Here is a 23501-nt window from a genome sequence, read left to right on the forward strand (position 1 = left end):
TTGTCGATGAATCTGGCACCACTGCAGTCAGAGTCGACGGTGTTGTGGTGTTAAGATGACACCTCGAACTGGACGTCTGGCACGAATTCCTACCTCACGTAGGCGGTTCCGTACGGTCTGGTCGAATATCCTGCGCAAACCTGGTATTGCTGCGGCTGTGGAGGTGGCAGTAGTCAATCGTTCCCAAAGGTGGCGTACCCGGATGTAGCGGTCCTGCCCGGGGATAGTGACCCGTGGTCGACCGGATCTAGGGAGGTCACGTGTTGATCCATGTTGCTGGTAACGGTCCCACAGTCTGGAGATGGTGCTTGGGAACACATGGAATGCCCTGGCAACGGCCGTTCTGGATTCGCCTGCGTCTAGTCAGGCGATGGCATTGTTTCTCTGCGGTTCACTGAGACGTGACATGTCCTGGATTGTCAACTGTCGGCCAGATACAGAGGCCAGGCAAGCGAACACCCTGCACTTTTATACTGTCGGTGTTCATGTTGCATGTGCAGACAACGCACGTGCAGTGGTGACATGGTTTGCACGTGGCTGCGTTTTTGCGAATATTCACATTTTGGAACTTTATTGTACAGTAGCTGCATTTTATCGAATGTAACCGTGGGAATGTGTTTGGGACATGCAATGACCTTATATTCACAAAGCATGAACCGGTAGGAAACATAAAATCGGAGTTATAACCCATTTGTACCCTTTTGCGTTTCTTTTTTTGAAGAGTATATATATATGATATATATATATATAAATTCTTCTGAAAATAACATTTCTTTGTTGAACAGTAACTAATGGTGAAAAAAAACATTTACTAAAACTTCTTCTCCATGTTCTCAAGATCTTATGATACAAGGACAAAACCTTCAAATATTGTTAGAGATTTCCAGAAAAATACATTCCAACATGACTTGTAACAACTTTACCAAAAAAACTATAAACCTACAGTTTTATTGAACTTGCATGCTTTTGGCAAAATGTCTTAGTTACAGAAAGCCCAACCTGTAGCATATTCGTAAACCACTCAATTCAGGACAGTACATACCATGGCCTTTGATGTAGCTGTGGTGCACTAGTTGTAACTGGGGCAAAGTGCAACCCACTTAGGGCAAGAAATAACAGTTGTTTTTAAAGTACCAAGCAGACCTAACCAGTCAGTGATGAAATTCTTACTGGTTTATGAGAATGTACGCTTCCATTCCAATTTAATCATCATAATAACATTTTATATTAAGTTAAGCTACTTGTTCTCTTCCCATAAATATTATTCAATTTAATACACCTGTCTGCTCACATTAGGACACAATGTGGCATGTTCTAGTGAGGGATTCCTTTGTTTTTTGCACCGGTGCATACAATGTACATTTTGAGAGAAAGAAATATTTTATTTAATGACACACGTAACACATTTGATTTACGGTTATATGGCGTCAGACATATTGTTAAGGACCACACAGATATTGAGAGAGGAAACCTGCTGTCGCCACTTCATGGGCTACTCTTTTCGATTAGCAGCAAGAGATCTTTCTTTTATATACACCACCCCACAGGCAGTGTAGTACATACCACGGCCTTTGATATACCAGTCATGGTGCACTGGCTGGAAAGAGAAATAGCCCAATGGGCCCACCGACAGGGATCAATCCCAGACTGACCGTACATCAAGAGCGCTTTACCACTGGGCTATGTCCTGCCCTGTACAATTGTGTTAACCACTGCTATAACAGTTAACTGTAGTTTGGTTGCGCTCTCCACTTGATTTATACTTCATGTAAAATCAATACAAATGTCCCCTTCCACCATTTCTCCATGCAACTTCTACCAGATGTGGTGCATATACTACAATCAACAGCATCCCCATTCACTTAGTCATGGCAAATTCTTACCCGTTTGGCACCAATCCTTGCAGTATTATATTGCAATAGTTCAGCAGTGTCTGTAGTAGTTGATCAAAATACATGTCTACTAGACATAAGATATTACAAACAACAGTAAAATGTGCATTTTTAATATTTACATCATTACAAACATCAACCCACAACAACTGGGATATGCTGAAATTTGAAAATGTCTTCATAGGAAATGTATCTAAAGCACCAACACACTATGTACAAATTAACAGCCAAATCAACTTTCACGAAAACTTACTTTGTTTTTTGGCAGTGAAAAACATTTTCTGCCATTATAGACTTTTTACTATTAACTGGTATTACTTACAGCATTTTTCTTAAATGATCAATTTTGGCAACTTCAGTGCTTTTGGTGTCCTGGTGTTTGTTATACCTCAAAATGCATTTTATATGAAACAGAAACGATGGTTACATGTACCTCTGAAACTAGGGACAGTAACTTTAATTAATCTTAAAATATTGCTTGCCAGTCATTTATTAAAATCTATGTGAAGTAAAAAAAAAAAAATTAAAACTAATTTTTTTTAAACACATTATTTTAATATTATTTTTAAGAAGTGTTTAAACAAATTCTGTCCCTTTGTCAAGAAATATTTGTTTTGTCAGATTTTAGTTCTCGTAACAGCTTATTCAAAATTGTTAGTTATAAACTGAAAAACAATTGTGATATGAAAGTAAAAAAACCCATTCAGTCAGTAAAACTTATACATGTTTTATCATTTAGAAAAATTGCAATATAACTACAAACAGTGCCTAATATATCCAAATGATTAAACATGAACTAAGGCCTATTTTACACATTTAAATTATACATATACCGCAGCCCAGTACAGTGGCAGTGAAAGACAAAAACATACAAGTGTATCTATTCTAACAAAGGCAGCAGTATATGACGAGCTTGTCATTAAATATAGCAACTAATACTGATTTGGCAGGGCTACGTGTATAAGTACTAATGTAAATATGAAAATGCATCTATTGTACTTTATGATCGGTAACATTTCACACAACATTTTCAATAAAAATAACAAAATGTGATAAACAAAAATTTAAAAATAAAAAGCAATACATGTCCATACAATAGTTAAAATGCTACCGGTACTATATGTATCAATTTATGCATATAAATCAGTTTAATAATTCATTAAAAAATGTTGGAGCTATATTCTTGAAGGTTTAGGTATGTCAGTGTGGGTTTTTTTTTTAAAGGGTCAAACTTATATATAATTTTAATACCTATGTAATAAAACGAATGTGAACGTTTCATGGCATCTAAGCACATATTTAATCTCCAGCTTTTTAAGGTGTTGTAACATACGGTTATGACATCTAAGTACGTTTAGTCTCCAGCTATTTAAGGCGTTGTAACATACGGTTATGACATTTGGTCTATACAGCCATAGGAAATATGCTGCAGCATATAGATTATTCCCACCAAAATGCAGCAAAAAATAAACCAAAAAATCATCTGTCCACAAACAAGACATCAATTAAGACAACAGCTGTTATGGCAGTTATGGGGCACTGATGGGGATTTGAGCAGCAAGACTAACAATATTTTTTTTAAGATATATGACTGAAAACATAATATAAACATAAAACCACAATATTAGATGTTATATTTGAATTCGTTTTGTTTTGGGTTTTTTAAAAACAGAATTTTAATAATTGGTAAATTTGTACACTGTCATTATGTCCAGTCCAGTGATACCATGTACATGTTGTGCTAATAAACAAAGCTATGAATAAATGTTCAATCAAATATAATGTATCTTGTATACAGTAGTAGTGCAATATTGGAACATTTCATGTGATTTCAAAATATTCACACCTGACCATACAACCTGTCCCTGTGGCTTAGATTAAATATCACATTATATTATCCAGTTCCGACTTCTGACCTCATGATTTATAAAACATTTAGAGTCTATTACTGAAGACTCCAACAGAGTCCAAGACTTTAATGTCATGGCAATGCAATACAAACTGCATGCGTATAACATCATTAGAGATTCGAGACTAGACTCTACAGTTTTATAAGCATGGACCCAGGTCACTGAAGAACATCTGTGATGCCAAACATCCATAAAACACTGTCAAAACAGTGATGATATCAGATGTTCACGCAAGCATTCTCCAATTATTCACAACATTTTCATCTGAACGATGTATTTGGTAAATAACAGTTTTGTAGTTTTTCTCAGCTAAAGGAGTTTGCATTATTGTCAGTTGAAAACACAGATTAGCTAACCTTAAAACTATTCACAGCCAACAATATGGATTCAATAGAACATTGAAGAGGAGGTCAGAGCAAATGTTTCCATGACCTTTTACTTCAGAATTTTACCAATATGAATTTTATATAACTGTATAATTATGTTGCACTGGAACCTTTTCCCATTAGTATATAATAATTATATTATTTCCACTGTACAGATCACAAATGAAAACATCAAACAAATCCAAGCTATCAGTAGTATTAGATTAATAAAAAAATAATTTTTTAAAGAGCATACCACATTCTGGCTCATATATCAACAAATAAAATACATAATAACTCAAATTCATACTTTAAATATTACACTTCTAAAAAATAATTATGCTGAAAATTGAGCAACGTGAAAGACAGAAAGTGTTTTTGCATAACACATGTGATAAATATGCACCAATGGAAGCAAATAAAACCCTGGCGGCAGCAGCAACACAACAAATAAATAATAAAACATCTGTAAGGGTGGTTCCACAATTGATCACTTGAAAGGGGGGGGGGGGGGGGAGAGAGAGGAGGAGGAGAAAGGATTTGTAAATTATTTTATGCCTGGCAAGTGTGTTTCATCTTTTCCCTCTGTATGAATTGTTTAAGTACAATTTTATTTTGGGAATAGTAGATATTAAAAAATTTGATTGCCACCTCAGCTTGTGATCAATTTTGGAACATCCCTAATTGCAAATAATGATTTAGCCTGACACTGTCAGTCATATCACAGACCAATATAAATATTATGATGTTATAATGCAGAGTTCCCACTTAAACAGCATCTGTGACTATTCAAAGTCACTTTCCACTATGTTTCAATTGCAAATTCTACCCATTTTCCAACTTTCCACCCATTAGTCTCAAGAGTGCTGATTTGACCATGCTGTCCAACGAAATCACAGAAGAACCAACACTCTACAATGAATATACACCTCATGTTTCCAAAGCAGTTTTGGAACATTCTGTTGTAACATTATTTTTTTGATGTTGTTGATCAAAACTGACAAACACCCATAAGGAAAGAAGGATCAAGTGATGATTGGCACATTGAATTCAGTTCAAGAAGTCAGATGAACGTGACGAGTGGGGTTGATGCTACCAGCGACCTCTATGGTCAGGGTGATTGGTCGCCTTGCTGGTGCAGAGGATATACCACGGAACAAATTGTAGTGGTCACTGTATCTGAAAAAATAATAACAACCAAAAATTAACAAAGTAATGTTTTAGTTTACTTGTGTCTACTTTATATAAAAGTTTCTTTCAATTCAGAGTCCACTGAAAGCCATTCAAACAATTTGTTCAAATACAAAAAGGCCTTCAAATATCAAATACCAGAGGCCTTAAAATATACATTCAAAATTCAAACATTTAAAAACAACAACCCCCCTCCCCTCCCCGAGACATACATGTATCTATGGCTGTCCAAGGTTTACAAATTTTAACAATCTAGAAACAACGACTTTATAATATGAGAAAGTCAGCCCACTTGAATTAATTTATGCTATGAACCAATTAAGCAAAGAGTAACTACTTTAAAATTTTGGGGCCATTTTTTGTGGGTTTACATAAATGGATCAATGAAAACAAATGTGTTTTGAGGGCTTGAAATTAGGGACTCAACTTATAGGCGAGATCAACTAATAAGTGGACAATATAACACAGTATATGAAAGTTTACCTGGATATGAGATTTGTGTTGGTTTATCTCTGAACTTACAGAGGATTAAGAATAGTGAACTGGATTGTAAACATAAACACTGAATGTGGAGAACTCACTGGGCATGTTGGAATGTTTATAATAATAACAATACTATATGAAATAAGGCATAATCTTAAAATATAAAAATACAGCATAAAGAAAAAAAAAACATTTGAAAAAATAACAAATTCAATCATAAACTGAGAACAAAAATAAAATAAAAACAACTTTAAACAAATATATAATAATTTTTATCAAATTAAAAGGTCTGCTACCTACTGACCAATTCATATTAATATGTTGATAATTAACATATTGAAGGTGAACTTTATAAACTATATAATATAATATAATACGTAATTAAAAGTAATGTTTAAACCTGACAAAAAATGTGTTGCAAAGTTGTAATCAAATATCAGGATAGGACATTACATCTTTTCATTTCCAATGAAGGCTATTTTCATTTTATTTTAAAAAATACTGAAATTTTACATGTACTTGCTTTTTGTCTCAAAGGAAAATGTACCACTGAGTTAATTCCCTTGAATAGTGAAGTAATTTGTCAGATTTCCCCCGAAAAAAGCTGTAACAGCTTAGCTGTTTAGTGATGTACACAATAATTAATAAAGTTTGGAATATTTAGCATATACATTTTGTATTTTCTGTGGTGTGCTTATGTAAAAGAAAAAATATGAGTAACATTATATTTATTATTGGGAATGTAACGTCCACAGTAAAATAAATTTAAACCGTATAGATCATAGTGAATAATTTGATCACTTAAATTTAACAAAGCTAATGAACACTGTATGTTGCTGTGATCATACACATTAATAATGAAAAAACTTACATGTATATTATAATCTATGAATTTTAAGAAGTTTTGTCTTTAATTATACTTGTGTTAAACAGACCTCTTAGTATCACAAGTTTTCAGTTAACATACCACTTTGCAATTATTGTCCTCTCATCTCACCCCCCCCCCCCCCCCCAACCACACAAAGACTGATTACTGATATTAACTGAATACTTTAACATTGCACTTCAATAATAAAAAAAAAATAAAAAAAAAAAAAAAAAAAAAAAATAAAGCCAAACAATATTTCTTCGATGTAATACAACTTACTGGCCCATGCCTATAAAACTTTCTAGCTTGAAGACTCTAATACAGTCCAAGTCTTTAATGTCACGGCACCATAATACAAAATGGATGCGTGTGATGTCAAATGTTAAAGATTTTAAGTCTAAACTAAAGGTTTTTATGCATGGGACTTGGAACTTATTTTAGTTGTTTTGGGGCAATTTATTTCTTCTTTCTTTTCAATATATTAAAGAAGAATGTCATAAAATAAAATGCCTAACAACCTACCAATTGCCAAAATATGGAGATCAGGATTACAGCCAGCCAAATGTTTTAATGATAGCTAATTCAAAGTTAAAAATGGAAGTACCATTAAACCGTAATGTGACCTATATAGTTAACTAACATACAGCATTTAAAATACTCTAATAAACATTTAACAGCCAGGATTGAATTTGTTACCCCATGGCTGTGTTGGTAACTATAAGACCTGTTACTTTTAAACAATATATCATTGTAATCCTTTCTTATGGTTTGATGTATATATATCTAGATTCAAAGCATGGTGTTGTGAATTATTTAATATGTACACTATGTAGTTATGAAAGAAAGAAAGAAATGTTTTATTTAACGACACACTCAACACATTTTTTATTTACGGTTATATGGCGTCGGACAAAAGGTCAAGGACCACACAGATATTGAGGGAGGAAACCCGCTGTCGCCACTTCATGGGCTACTCTTTTTGATAAACAGCAAGGTATCTTTTATCTGCACCATCCCATAGACAGGACAGCACATACCATGACCTTTGATGTACCAGTTGTGGTGCACTGGCACTAATGGGGATCGATCCTAAACTGACCACGCATCAAACGAGCGCTTTACCACTGGGTTACGTCCCGCCCCTTGTTAATATTGAAGGTACATTAACATTAAGAATTACAAATACACAGCAAAGTACAAAACATGTCTCCTTGTTTCTCCATCCACCCCTTGAAGTTGATGTCGTGATCATCCCTTGACACATCATTCAGTTAAACCATATGTTAGTTTAAGTATATTTTTACAAATACAAAATAAAGTTTGGATTTCATTGCTTACGATTACCTGTTTTCCCTATTGAGTGACAATCATTATGTGTTTTGATTCAATATTTAGTTTTGAAATATTCTATTAACCATAAGTTAAGCTAATGTATATTTGAACAAGTGGCCTCAGTTAACTGTTTCAAGAGCATGAAGTGAACATGCAATAGCTTCGAAATAAACTGGTGAACAGTGGGAAATTGACATTTAAAAAAATAACTTCCCTATTCACATAAAACATGCTGTTGTACAGTGTTTTTGTTTCCTGTTTCTGCCACTTAGTACTTATGAATATGATAAAAATTCTATAGTTATATTTTAACTGCGTTATAACTAACAAAATACAACTCTTCTAATAATGTTGAATTTTGTTTAAAGAAAACTGCTTCTACAATAATTCACTTCTGTAGCTCATATCAAAATTGTAAAAATACAGAAAGGCAACTACAAAAATATGTTAATAAAAAAATACAAAATAAAATTTTGAAGCCGTTATTACATCAAATGTACCTACAGTCAAAAGACACTAAATGCTACCTATCACATGAGCTCTACATATAGGTTATTACATATATTATATTTAAGAATAAAATGAAATAAGAACTAATAATCAAATTTAAGCAAACTGGGTTTAAAAATGTATGTACATGATTGAAATAATCAATGAAAAGGCAATTGGAACAGATTTATAATCATATTTACAACACATATAAACTAGAAGAAAAAAAATAGAGAAAAAATGTAACATAACCAATAGTTCATGCAAATTTAATTTGTTGTAATGAGTAAAATGTAACTAAACCAAATACGTTTGGAACCAGGTGTTTGATTTACAAATAATGAATAACAATAATCTTAAACATTTCAAATATAGTAATTTGGGATATATATATATATATATATATATATATTATAATGACATTAATTTGCTAAACTTTTAGTTCTTGAATGTTTTGACTTAAAATTTGAGTAGACCCTTTTTGTAAAACTTAATGGTTATTAATTGAATGATTGGGCAAGTAATAACTAATATCAATTCATAATAATGGATTTGGAGAATCCTCTCAAGAAACAATGCTTGGGTTTTATTACAAAATACCAACATTAAAAACTTTAAGCAACTTTTGATCAGTATTAGCCTATATTTTATTGTGAAACCTTGAGATCTTTGAATGTGAATAGGTTGATCTATTCTACACTGGATAAATGGAGCTGGATAATTGTCCACAATGCAAGTAAGTACATGATGGCTTGGTATTACAGATATTAGTGCACATGGAGGTAATTAACTGTTGTCTTCAAATTAAATTAACATTAATAATATAACATGTCTGCATGTTTTTTTGGTTCAGTCCATTATGATTTGTTTTTTAAGTGTAGCAATAAACCATGAACAAATGTTTTTCTCAAGGTTGGGTTTTAAAAGGTTCACTGGGTAACTAACAGTGTTAGTAGCTGAACAAGGTTAGAATGCAAACAAACAAACTCATGTTCACTTGTGTCGTGACGGTGAACAGTAACTGTACCTGTTGCGGGACTAGACCCACTAATTGCTCAACAACGGAGCCTGGGTATGACTTTTCACTCTGAAATTGCAGGCAACATCACAGTAAAAATTAACTGATGGTACAAAAACATTCACTTGATCAAGATTTAGGTTAGTGAAACAAGCATACCAAAAAAAAGAGAAGCAAACCAATGTATATACTGTATGTTAACATACTGCATTTCAACCAACGTCAATTTCTTGTTAAAACTATATTTTCACTCTTATAGTAGCAATCAGTATACCACGATCTGCCATTATTATCATAAAATAACATCTTAATTAAAAACCAGTAACCATTATATTTTCTATATTAAATATTCATGTACCAAATTCACAATGATGTCAGGATTCCATGTTAGTGTTAATGATTAATGTCTAGTTATTTTAATGTCCTAAATGTACCATTTGTGTCTTGAAGCATAGATATTCACAAACTTAAGCGCACTGTCACTTGCAAGTTTTTCAAGTGTAAACAAAATGCTTCTGGTAAGATTACTTGGGAAATATATCAAGCAAGCAAGCTTGAATAAATAGTGGAAATATATAACAAAGGGATATAATTCTATTAAAGGAATAAATTGTAAGCAGTTATATGTACAAAATATAATATTAGGATACAAGTCATAACTCAAAAGTTCCTCCCTAGAATAAAGACACTTTCCATTCAGAGTGTGAACATTTTTACAAATTATTTCAATCCTAAAAACTAAATGTTTGTTTTTAAAATACAAAACCCCAAATTCAGAAAACTATATTACAAACTGAAGTTCAACATAAAAAATATTTTAAAAGTCACTGGTAATACACAAAAGGCAATTATGGATGCCATATCAAACCAAGTAAATAATGGTGCAAAACAAATTATGTGGGTACAGCAAACAAATCAGCATTCATGTTTAGTAATAAAACAGGTAAATGGCACTCGTGAAAAAAAATAAACACATGCTTGGGTGAGCTGGGGTGGTGTCTTACATGACAGGGCTAAATGGTTTTCAACCCAGAGTGGGCGGGCATCCCTGAGCTCAAAAAGCGAACTGTTTGAATGTCAGGTAATCTGCAAATGAAGGCAACAATAGAAGGTTGAGGCTGCAAACAACGCGTTAGTCAAGTTAATACACCGATAGGAACGTAAACCAAACAATTGTGCACGACAACTTGGTCAGTCAAAGTAGAAGGATTTAGTTGGGTTATCGGGAAACCAATTTTTTTTTTTCTGGACTCTCTTGGTTCAAAAAGCAAACCGGATCACAAAACGTACCTCAAACAAATCCAGAAAAATGTTCCTAATGCAACAAAAACACCAAATATATCCACAAAGAAAATAATTACTGATATTCAATAACAATTCAAGGTAAGAAACATGCCATCAAAACAACAGACAATTCCTCCCAAAAAAACTTACATCTCGCAATTTTAAATAGAATATATCTGGAATGAACATTTTCTTATTTGGTAAGTAATGATTTTCGTGGTTGTTGTCATTTGTAATTATTGTCTTTGTTACCTGTATGACCATGTCCAAGTCAAACTCAGTCAAAATATTAAATATATACTGAAGATTGTATTACATGTTTTCATAATATTGTTAAATAATCTAATGTACATGAATATTAATTAAGAAAACCACATTTGGATCACATCTAGAATAAATGTTGTGAAATGTATTTGGACCATATATATATATATATATATATATATATATATATATATATTAATATACCAAGATATCCAAAAAAGGTGGTACTTTGTGAAAATCTGAGATGTCTGAAAAAATAATGAGAAACAAGAGGTGTCTGATGCAATATATGTATCCCAATACGTAGGTCACAATATGATATGTATCTTGAAGCTTAGTGACACTGACCCTACTTAAACTTTACTTATTAAGAAGTGTAAAATATTTTCAGCAATTTGAGTAAATCCAACAAGTTTCTAGTCGTCCTCATATTTGTAGTGGCTCAAAATTAATTTTATGCAAAACAGAACAGGTATGTACCTGAGGAATTATCTAACTATATATCATGATACTGCTGCCAAAACAGAACAGGTATGTACCTGAGGAATTATCTAACTATATATCATGATACTGCTGCCAAAACAGAACAGGTATGTACCTGAGGAATTATCTAACTATATATCATGATACTGCTGCCAAAAAACGAGGTAGCATCCCGTGGACCTCATATCTTGATACGATACTACATTGCTATGTTGTCACACCGTTATCAAATCCAACTGCAGTTCCAACTACATAAAATAGCCCAAGCTCAATGCCTAAAGTACCTAATAATACTATCATTCTCACTTTGTTCTCAACACTCCACTTCTTGTCTTGTTTGCTCTTTGGAATGTCTTTAAATCATTGTCATCCAGTCTGTTTTTTGCTAAAAGCTCATCAAACTGTTTACGTGGTAATCCTGTAAGAAAACAATATTAAACACAATTAACTTTTTAAGTAATACACATTACATAGAATGTATGGTAGTAAACCTTTAATACAAAACCAAAACATGAATAGGTTTATTGAACAGTCATAATAACTATGATCTGCCTATATACATTTAATTAGGTAATAACTACTGTTTTTATTATTGGTGGTGACTGTATTATTACTCTGATTTAAACTAAAAATTCACTTGTTGATCACAAAAGGAATAAACAAATTGTTATTAAACCAATGCAGTTTTTCAAATACTATAAACCAGGGAAAAAGTGTTTGTGTGTGGATTTTGTGTACACCCTCAGCTGCAAAATTTATATACACACATTATTTTCCAGGTTAGAGTGTGCTCAAGGCAATGTCAGTCATTCACAAAATTTACACGTCATAAAGATGTGCTACGGTGCATATTTGCAAACAAAAAACACACAGCAATATTAATCAGGTTTACAGTACATTTATATCAATACATGTCAAGATAAGAAATGCTCGAGCCATGGGTTTTAACAGGTACTGTACACATAGTGCAAGTAAATACAACACACAGGAAACACAGAACTGCAATATTGTTTTTAGTTACATGTAAGTGCACAAGATATGGGTGGGTTTTTTTGCTGATTGTAACTAGTTTTCTAATTTGGAAATAGACCAAATATTGATAAAGGGTGTAAGTAATTAAAATCAATAATGCAACAATGTCATCCAAAATGCATTTTTAAACAAAGATTTTAGGACATCTCAATCTCATTAGATTTTTAAAAATGTGAGTCCCATTTGATAAATCTTATCTGAGATGGTTTTAAGTTATTATAGCTACATGTATAATGAACGAAACGACACCCCAAGAATATTAGTTCTCCTATTTAAAGACTAAACTTTTCCAAATAATTTAATCTTGTAAAGAACATCTATTATGTAACTAACCTGGCATGAGATAGCCAGGGACTTCTGCCAGTGGCCTGGGTTTCACTTTCATCTGTGGAAAACTCTTAGAACCTAACAAAATTGATGTCAAATCAATGTTATTATCATTACATCTTCTCTGTGCTTTGAAATGGATGACATATCACAATAAAACAACACCCATGCTTTCTAATCTTTAAAATTACACAGGCCTCTGACAACTAAAAATCAGTGTTACCAATTTGCTGTTGTTGTGCAAAATAAAGTCAGGTAACCCATTTCCTTTTGCATAACTCATTATGTTAACTAAATGATGTCCTAAACTTAATGTGTGAACAAAAGTTAACTATGCAAAAGCAGTGGACTAAATGATCATTCTCGCAATTTTTAGAGGCTGATTACAACATATAAGACAACAATAATCATACATTAATTTCCTGTACAATAGCCCAATAGCAAACATCTAACATGATTAAATTGTTATGCCAAAACATACTGGGCTAAATTTACGAAGCCAGGTTTTTCTAAAATGCAAGTATTTAAGCATTGCAAATGTATGTAGTTGCACATGTTGGGACAAAAACCCCGTACATTCGGGCCATTATTTTGATATATCAGACCAAATTAAAAAATTAACTAATGAGCACACCATGCTAAAACTGTTTGGACTGCTTTAATACCTTTTCCTTTCGGCAAGTTGTTTAGTTTTTATATGGCTGTGCAGAATCACAGGACCATAGTATGTATACCAATGTATAAATTAAAGAAATAAAAACTAGACTAGTTAACCCAAAACAACTTCCAAATAGACAGACCTTTTAATCTATGTATAAATCAAATCTAATACTTTTTACCTGATAGCTCTGAGATCTCAGTTGGCATTCCCTGTCGAATAAATTCGTCATGTCTCTTCTTCTGGGTTTCCTTACTGGCATGCCAGTTACGAAGAAATTGTCTGGATGTTTCTGTTATTTCCTTACCATCTAAAACTGCTATAAAATGGAGAAAAAACCCACCCATTGCATCGTTATACAGACTAATCAATATTTCTTTTCACACTGCATCAATATATATAGCAATATATACATATACAAACGTAATATTAATTGTTCTAAGAGACTGTAAATGGAAGTAAAACAAAAAAGATTCTCACAAAATAGTTCATGCCATGGCTATGACAAATACACAGCTGTCTTGTTTTCTATACAAAAATAAAAACTGAAATACAATATACCTCATATAACCAAGGACAAAACACAGTAGAATCAAATCAAATGTACATAAGAATGTTTTATTATTTTTATTATAACAACTTTACTGCTCTAGTGATTTGAAAAAACCCAAAGAAGACTTAATTCAACAGACAAGAAAACTAATTGGTACAAACCTAGTTTTTGGGACATAATGATGACACGGTCCCTGTATTTTGCTTTATGACAAATGGGATTACCCATAAGCTCCAAGCGGCACATGCAAGTCCACTGACCAAGAATATGAGCAAGTTCTTTCATGTCATTCAGATTGTTGTCAGTGGCCATCAGCTGGTTCAAGTTTTTTAAACACTCCAAATCGGTGAAACTATCCAGATTGTTACCAGACACATTTAGTACTTGTAAACTTTTCTGAAAAACAAAAGGAGAAGTTTTATATTACACACACACACACACACACACAATGTATATATACATATATGTGAATTTTAAAAGCAGAAGAAAAAGGTCCAATCTTGACTAACTGACAATAAACACACTAATGACATAATGCCCTTCGTTACTACATATAACTGTAATAGTACAAATATATTTCATGCTATACATCTTCATAAAACATATTTTACACAGATGTGTAAAAATGAATAAGATATTACAAAAACATAAAATTATAAATTGTAAAAGGCAAGCCAAAACTCTAAATTTAAACTGAATAAACACAATAAAACAGTCTCAAAATGTGGAAATAGCTGATGTGCTACTTGGAAAAATGATCCAAAACGGTCAATCATTTACCTTCAGATGAAAAAAAAAAATGATTTGTAAATTTAAAAACTGTAATTTACTCTCTAGTAAGTAAAACCAATTGTGATTTTTATGGAGGGAAAACCACTGGTGAGTTACACCTCCACATTAATGGACATAGATAACAAACTAAATCAATTGAATTACAGGTAAACCATGTCATACCGCCATCAGGTATACTGCCATCTCTGATTATCGCCTAAAAAATGTTTGACCACAGATTGTCTGTATTTACATTTACCCCGTTTTGGACATTTGTTCATCATTACTTGCAAGCATATCAATTAGAATAAAGAGGGCTGTAATATAGCATTATTTTTTTTAATTCTGTAACACAACTAGGGTACTTTGAGGCCGGTACTGAGCTTTGGTGCACTTACCCAAGTGAAAATAATAAAATTTGTGATAATGCCAAACTTGTTATAACACCAAAATCAGTTGATTCACAAAGTGGGTGGTATAACGAGGTTTGACTGTAGGTTTCTTGAAGGTTAACAACCATTTCCATTATTTTTCCAAATTTAAAAAAAAAATGTTTCCTCTAAGTATTTTCTGAAAATAATGTTGTTGTAGAGGAGGAGAACTGTTTTATTTTTATTTTATTTTATCCCACTGCCCCCTTTCCTTCCTCTCCTTTGAATTCCATCTCATTTCTTTCTGATCTGACAGCTCCTCCTATCTTTTAACTTTTTTCGCTGTCCACCTCCACATCCCAGTCCTTGTCTCTTGTGGCTATCTGTGCCACACACCTGCCATTCCCCCATCAGCTTTTAGCTGTAAGCTTAGTGTGACCACTTCGGGGAGTGTTCAGTAGTTACTTCTGGCATTGTTAAGAGGCATTTGTAACCACCTACTATGCACCGCTACTACCGGCAGTCGTTAGTTAGTGCCGTGAGTCAGACCAGCTTTATTAGCGACCGAGGACGAGGATGCCAGATGGGTGCAGGGAAATACACAGAGACTGCACCCGTGGAGGAAGTTGAGACAGGTAGGCTATGGTGTGGACAGCTCAGAAGACAGAGTCGGAGGAAACTGACAGAAAGGGTCGAAACAGATTGAAATCATGGGAGAAATTGGAATGTTGTTTTTTATATATTAAAATAATGAGAATGATAGGCAGAGGGCGATAGATGAGAAAGATGAATGAATGTGTGATCCAGCTTTGACGGGATTTGAACTACTGTCGTCAGCTTGACTGTCCAGCAGCGTATCCACTAGACCACAGAGCTCACTAAGGCCAGTCGTTTTTTATTAATAGGTTTACGGATCCGCCGAAGTTCATTAAAAAGTCCCGCTTTTTTTAAACCGCCGTTCTGACCAAAAAAAAAAGAAAAAAAAGAAGTAATTCAAGGGTATTTTCCCCAAAATTATACTTGTCAAATCATATTCTGTCTTTGTTAAATTATTTATTCAGAAGTACGTTGCGTTTTGACTTTGCCGTGTACTGTGCGGGTGCACGGCCACCATCTTGTTGTTGTTATTGATACTTGCGGAAAGCGGCTATATGTCGAAATCAGAATTTCAAGTAGCAGAATTGAACAGTTTATCGTAGTATGTCTGTATCAACTAATCCAAAATCATAAATACATATCAAAAGTATAAATCAATAAGCATTTATGTATAATACAGTATTTATATGCCTGAATGCCAAAGCAGTAAAATTACAACATGTGCAGACCAATTTCTGTTGAATAAGGGTCGTTTCGCACTAAAACCATTTTGAACCCTGTGTTGTTTCGCCCTTAGACCCGTTCACCCAGGGTTGGTTCGTTCTAAAATCTTATTCATAGGGAGTCGTTTCGCCCCCAAAGTGAGTCGATTCGCCCCGATTATATATTTATTAGTGTAATTGTTTTGAAATAACATGAATATATCCACATTAGTTATTTAAACAAGATATAAGTACTGTAAAACCCGGGAAGCAGAATGGTAGTGAATGAGAAAGTACATGCAACCACAAAAACCATTTGCAACATATATGTGTGTGTGTGTGTTCATGATGAATAATCTGGATTTGATTTTTTTTTTTTTTTTTTTCTCCAACAGAAAGAAATTGGGTCAGAAAAAAATAATAAAAAAATGGATCCAAATTTTTATTTTTTATTTCGACCACCTACATATATTTTGTGGAAAAAAATCCGTAAACCATTTAATAAAAAATAGGTGGCCTGTTTAATTAATTTGCTAAATAGTAAAAAATAATATGTTGTCTGGTTGCAATTTTATTCTAGTCACGTCACCACTGACTTCATATTGATTGTACATATGTAACGTTTTCTCATGATATTGCCCCTGAAAATATTGAGAATAACTGAAAATGCTGGAGCTATTTTTACTATGTTTTAATTGTTCTTGTTTTATTTTTTATAATACTTAAAATATAACTTAACACTGTAATATATAAAATGACAAAAATACATGGTAGACTTCCCATGTTCAATGATAGTAAAAGGTGAATAAATCTAAATATAGATGGGGGAAAAAAGGTAACAAATACCACTTAAAGTTTCAAAAGCCTTATATATGCTACAACTGGAAAATTATGTTTAGAAACTGAAGAGATGGGAGACCACTCTCTGAAACATAATGAACACTGCATTTTTCTTCCTGAACATTCTTTGACAAGCAGCCCATTGCTATTCAGGTTTTAGAGGAGACGACATTTCAAAATCTTAGGTAACTGGAAGTCTGTTACATAACCCAACATACTTCAACAAGGTATTCTTTTTTAATTTGACTACTGATTTGTTGTTCATCAGTTGTCTACAGTATTATTGGAATAGATGGAGTTTTGTAATACCTGAATAATGGTGATCCTCAAGTTTGCAACTTTCAATCTGGAACACAACTCACTATACAACTGACTGCGAGTTCGCTTGAAGTTAAAACTGTGTAACCTACACGTGAACACAGTGCCTTTGATTGAAGTATTTAATTAACAAAATCTTAACTCATTTACATTTACCAAAGTACTACCAACTGGTCAAAGCAAGCTATATCTAGCCAAAATGGTTTCGAGTGTCGCATTTCCCACAGACACTTAACAGCACTGGTTTAAGCCTCATTAAACCAACATTTCTTTCCTTTCTTACAATAAACAAAGCACCAATAAACGTGTACAGTTATTATGCATCATGGTTACAGTATACATTATTCCTTGACATCTTTAGATCAGAAGTCCTTCACCCAACTCACAGCTAGTTTTCTCAGAGAACGAGGATCAAACAGCAATTTCTCTCCAGGTGGTAAATGCTGATTTTCAAAATGAAGCTCCTGAAGATGTTCTTGTTTTTCCAAGCCCTCGAGAACTGTTATCTTGTTACCTCCCAGATACCTGCAAAATAATGTCTCACAACTCTTTTAACTTATACTATTAGATACACTATACAAATATTTTAAACTATTCTAAAGTCATTGCAAAAAATATGATAGTTTCATGAATCAGAACAATGTTGAGTTGATGAAAAGCTCAGATGCAAACATGCTTCTTGTCAACTGAATGATGATCACACTATTACTTAGCTCTTATAGATACCAATAAACTATTACTTCATTCCAGCAAAAATTTAAAAGTTGTTTTGGTCAATAATTCCAGTTTTATTTGTTTTTCTATTTTCATGTACATTTGTAAAAACATTGGTCAAGATGTTATTTTCTCCAGTACTGTTAAGTAGTGTAATACCACAAAACATCAAGAGTACACACTATTCAGTATCCATTTTTCAACATATGACTAAATATTAATTATCTACAGACTGCAGTAGTATTCCTTACAGTTTGGTGAGTCTTGTAAGTGATGAGAGATTTTCAATCTTGCTAATTCCGTTGTTCTGCAGATAGAGATGAGTAAGGTTACAGTTGTGGTGTAGAAGTGGGATCTTGGCCAGACTGTTGTCATACAAATACAGCACGATCAGATTGCGGCAAAGTGCCAGATCTTCACCCTGTTACAAATATAAAAAAAGAAAAGCCAACTATATAGGTATATCATTAATTCCAAACGATTTATTAAAGTTGTTTTAGGAATGTGAGAATTCCCTCGTTCAGCTACTGATGGAAAAAATCCAAACTGTAGAATATGGATATAGTCCTTGTACTGTGTATTCATTTTCTGAAGAAGAGAAAATTGTTATTTGATAGTATTTTATATTAACTGATGAAAACAGTTACTCTTGGAATTATAAAAATGTGATAATATTTTAGTCAAAATACACATGTACATGTATGCATATAATAATTAAATTTCTGTTACATTCATTACAACGTAACGTCATCCGATTGGTCCAGACGTAGCAACGGGAGTTTGTTAATTTTTCGATGAATGTAAAAATTACGTCGTCAGGGAACGTCATATGTGATGACGTCATTTTATGTGAGCAAGTTGTCTTAATGAGCATTATTGTTTATGGATAAAAAATAATTCAAAATAAAGTATGACGTTTTAGTGTTATTATTAGCATGTATCATTCAAATTTAATTATAAGTATTGTCTGTTATTTCTTTTACATTCATCTGGGTATGAACCAAAAAAATCTTCCGCAAACTTATGTGAGAACGGCTTCGCCTATTCACACAGTTTGCGGATGATATTTTGTGTTCATACCCCGATGAACGTAAAAGAAACAACAGACAATCCTTAATTAAAGCAAATATTATTTGAAAAAAACCCCATAAACATATACAATCAAATCCACTTATTTGGATATTGGGGCGGGATGTAGCTTAGTGGTAAAGCATTCGCTTGATGTGCGGTCGGTCTAAGATCGATCCCCGCTGGTGGACCCATTGGGCTATTTCTCGTTCCAGCCAGTGCTCCATAACTGGTGTAACAAAGGCCATGGTATGTACTACCGTCTGTGGGATGGTGCATATAAAAGATTCCTTGCTGCTAATCGAAAAGAGTAGCTTATGTAGTGGTGACAGTGGGTTTCCTCTCTCAATATCTGTGTGGTCCTTAACCATATGTCTGACGCCATATAACCATAAATAAAATGTATTGAGTGCGTCGTTAAATAAAACATTTCCTTCCTTCTTTGGATATTAGATTATAGTATATTTCTGATATTTGAATGTGTGTGTCCTGCACAGAACCATTTGCCATTATGACAATACAAAATTCAACAGTTAATTGGACGTGTTTTTAACGTTTTCGGATATTTTAATATAAAATTATCCTTGTCAAGTGACAATTGCATGTAAAACATAGGAGTTTGTGCATTAAGCAGATCTACTGGATGCATTTTCCAAAATTTTATGGTCGTATGCAATACAGTACTATCGTACATGCAGCAATGAATACTTTTATTAATTTTATTTAATCGTAATTAATCCATGAACTCAGAGATTCACCTCAAATGAGACCCAGTGACCGAGACAATAGAGGACAATCAAGGATGTAAAGCCAGTCTCTACCGCCTTATTTGTGGCCACGTGTGTTTCGTATGCAGGCATCCCTTAATCTCATATCAGCCACTTTTGAAGCAGTTTATGTTTACGGTAATCCATAAACAAACACTTGGAGAGGTATTTTTCTATATTTGTTGGCGACACTAACAAACAAAAGCTGTTGACTGCTACAGTGCTAACTAATGTTATTTTTAGTGGAACCTTTTAGGTCAGGTCAGGTCATAGGGTTTTACGTGCACATTCAGAACAAGCTGTTGTAGTGCACGCCTGTCATGACAGGAAAGGTGGGGAGAGGGGAGAGGGGGGACCGCCTGCACTGGCAGGTGCAACGGAGCACCAGCAGCCCGATCAAATCAGTAGCAGGCGGGTGGGGGTGGTGGTGGTGCTATGGAATTTGAATGGAGCAGTGAAATGCCAAAGAGAAAAGGGTGCACAATTTTGATTGAGGGAATTTGGCGCAATTTTGAACGGTCGGTCGAAAGGTAAATGGCCGAGCTAATATAGGTTTTGATATTAGTGAATCGAGGGTTGCTCGTTCATTTTAGACTGGCAGAACCTTTTGATCACATGATTTTTTTGTCCATAGCTCACTGTAGGGCCCTATTTGGGGTGTCCGATTATGGTGATTACTGTTTTAGGTCTCACTACACAGATGTCATCTGCCATTCAAACCCATGTTAAACTGCCCAACTTCAAGCGAAGATTGCCCATAGAATGGGTTCTCGTTGGCACTAACAACATACACCATTGCAAACATACATTATATAAGCATTTATTTTCACTCCAAAATTGAGAACATTTCCGTCTGTTTTTTGCTATATGACCGCATCTGGCTGTAGTACCGGTCTGAACAGGTGGTTCATTAACCGATTCACTCCGGCTGTCACTTGCGCTATATACCCACATCCATAAAGGTCGATGCACAATATTACAAAATAATATGGGCAAAATACAGCCAGAAGGCTTACCATTAAATATACATATTGTTTTAATTCTTCACCATTTCCTAGAAGTGAATATGTGAACCATAACATGTGTCCCAATTAGGAACTATTGTGGACCGTGATGAATGAACTCTCACCCGGAAGTGATCTGTGTAGTGAGACCTTAAACAAAAGGTAAGTTGTAGCAGATTAAAATTCTTAGCAAGCTGGATTAATCATGTTTTGGCTATATATATATATTGACAAGAATATATTTTTTCACAATGTTAACATGGCAATAATAATAACGGCCCTTTACTTATTTAACTGTGGCCAGTCTAACTGAGCTTCCTGGGTCATTGTCAAGATATTTCTATGTCTAGGCACTGCAAATGACATTAACTGTTGCAACTTGTATCTATTTTGTTTTGTTATATAAACACACTTGATAATGATAACAGAAGTCACAATATGGAACTTGAAATCAGTATTTTAATAACACAAAATACTTTCCGGTTTCTCACGAAAATTGCACATTTCAAGAGGCTCCATTTGGAAGAATGGCAAATTTGGGTTTGCATAAATCATGAAGAGGTCCTAATTGGGTATATCATATGTCGAAATCATAACTTTGGTTATTGTATATATGCTGCTTATTTTAATATATTTTTGTTGCACGAGGTACATCATAATAAGTGGATTTGACTAATATATGTACATACATTTAGTTCACTGACTGAATAAACATTACTTTGATTGGTCTTTGGTTTTTGTATTGATTAAAAGTACTTCACACCTACCACTTCATCTATGTTTTTGTCTTCAAGGTACAAATGAGTCAAACGACGCAGATACTGTGGCATTGTTTCATCTCGTTTTTTCTTTGTGTAGCCCGATGTGCCACGGGCTATCAGATCTATAGTTAACTTCACCATGTTGAAATAACCGGTCACCTTCTAGGTAGTTTCACATGACTGACGGAGCTTTCCAGCAAGAACATCTAGAAACATAAATTACAAATTTATTCATATAATAATGTATACAGTGGAACCTTGTGAGTCCAGACAGTATGGTTATTAAAAAAAACGTCTGGATTAATGAATTTCCGGATTACTGAAATTTACATGATGAGTAACCTCCCTTGATTAACAAACAAAATAAAAATGACACATTTGATTTTTAGAACCAAACATTTCTTCAACCAGTTTTGTTCTGTTGATCCGCCTCGTGGTGTGACTAAGGCGCTATTTGCATGTCTGTGAGGCCAGTCTACTATTCAGTAGCGTCCTGCCAGGTGCTTGTCTTAAAGTTAGAAAATGCGATTAAATAAAATGAAATACTGTTTAAGACATGTTGCATTGTTGATACTAAATGTTTGATTACTAGCGACAAGTTTTAAATTTTATTAGTCGTGTTTTGTTGTACTGGTTAATGTGTAAATCTAGGCCACGTGGTTGAGTTCATTTCCACGAAGTGGGTACGTTGTTGAGGAATGAATGAATGAATGAATGAATGAATGAATGTTTAATGACACCCCAGCACGAAAAACACATCGGCTATTGGGTGTCAAACTACGGTAATGCAAACAAATAAGGTGATGATCAACATCAATATAAAAATTCAAGATTTAAATAAAATGTGCAAAAATAAAAATATCACAGATAGATAGGACTTTTACTCGAAATTTCAATTTGTGCTGTATTGGCCATTCTCAAAGAGAATGTTACACCCCTGCACCACGGTGAGGTTACAGCACGCGCAGGGGCATTGTTGAGGAATGCATATTTTTTCTCACTTATATACAATCGTTATTAGTTTAAAGTTTCTACGTTTACAGATTATATTTTAAACATATTAAATGGCGAAATTATAATTCATTTCTGCTATATCTACTGATATAATATAAACGTCAACATGATACATCCCTACGCCCCTAGCAGAGAAATACAACTCCCTCAAAACCGGCGTGAAACTGAATGAACATTGTTCCACTTGTGAAAGAGTCGCAAGCCAGTGTTTTGATAGCAATAACATATAAAGACGTTTCCTTTGTCTTTATTTTGGGTGACTGGCAATACTCTTGAGTTGGACACCAAAACAATTTATGAACAGTATTCAGTAATAAATCATACAGGTAAGTTAAGAGGGTAGTTACAAAACGAGGTCATGGGGTACCGTAGGGTATGATCAAGAGTTAACCACTTTTAAAAATAAAATACTCTTCCTTTTTTTTC

General features: G+C 33.7%; 1 protein-coding gene across 10 annotated transcripts in view; it reads right to left on the minus strand.

The window, feature by feature from the left end:
• Window positions 1-1991: 1991 nt before the first annotated feature.
• Window positions 1992-23501, minus strand: part of LOC121374211 (protein phosphatase 1 regulatory subunit 42-like) — a 23085-nt gene continuing 1575 nt past the window's right edge. Inside the window, exons 2-11 of one of the 10 annotated variants that reach the window (XR_005958203.1) lie at window positions 22068-22267; window positions 18713-18882; window positions 18134-18272; window positions 14311-14545; window positions 13778-13915; window positions 12945-13016; window positions 11886-11997; window positions 10553-10634; window positions 9558-9617; window positions 5265-5346 (exon numbers count right to left, since the gene is read on the minus strand). Coding sequence is in view for 6 of the 10 variants with exons in the window: in XM_041501199.1 (XP_041357133.1) it covers window positions 5223-5346; window positions 11886-11997; window positions 12945-13016; window positions 13778-13915; window positions 14311-14545; window positions 18134-18272; window positions 18713-18882; window positions 22068-22202 (1125 nt within the window). In the remaining 4 variants the exon portion in view is untranslated. Of the gene's footprint in view, window positions 5347-9557; window positions 9618-10552; window positions 10635-10838; window positions 10864-10982; window positions 11009-11885; window positions 11998-12944; window positions 13017-13777; window positions 13916-14310; window positions 14546-18133; window positions 18273-18712; window positions 18883-22067; window positions 22268-23501 lie in introns of all 10 variants that reach the window. The other 9 variants (XR_005958204.1, XM_041501203.1, XM_041501202.1 and 6 more) reach the window with 9 other exon arrangements.

This window comes from Gigantopelta aegis, chromosome 6 (assembly GCF_016097555.1).
Source record: "Gigantopelta aegis isolate Gae_Host chromosome 6, Gae_host_genome, whole genome shotgun sequence".
NCBI lineage: Eukaryota > Metazoa > Mollusca > Gastropoda > Neomphalida > Peltospiridae > Gigantopelta > Gigantopelta aegis.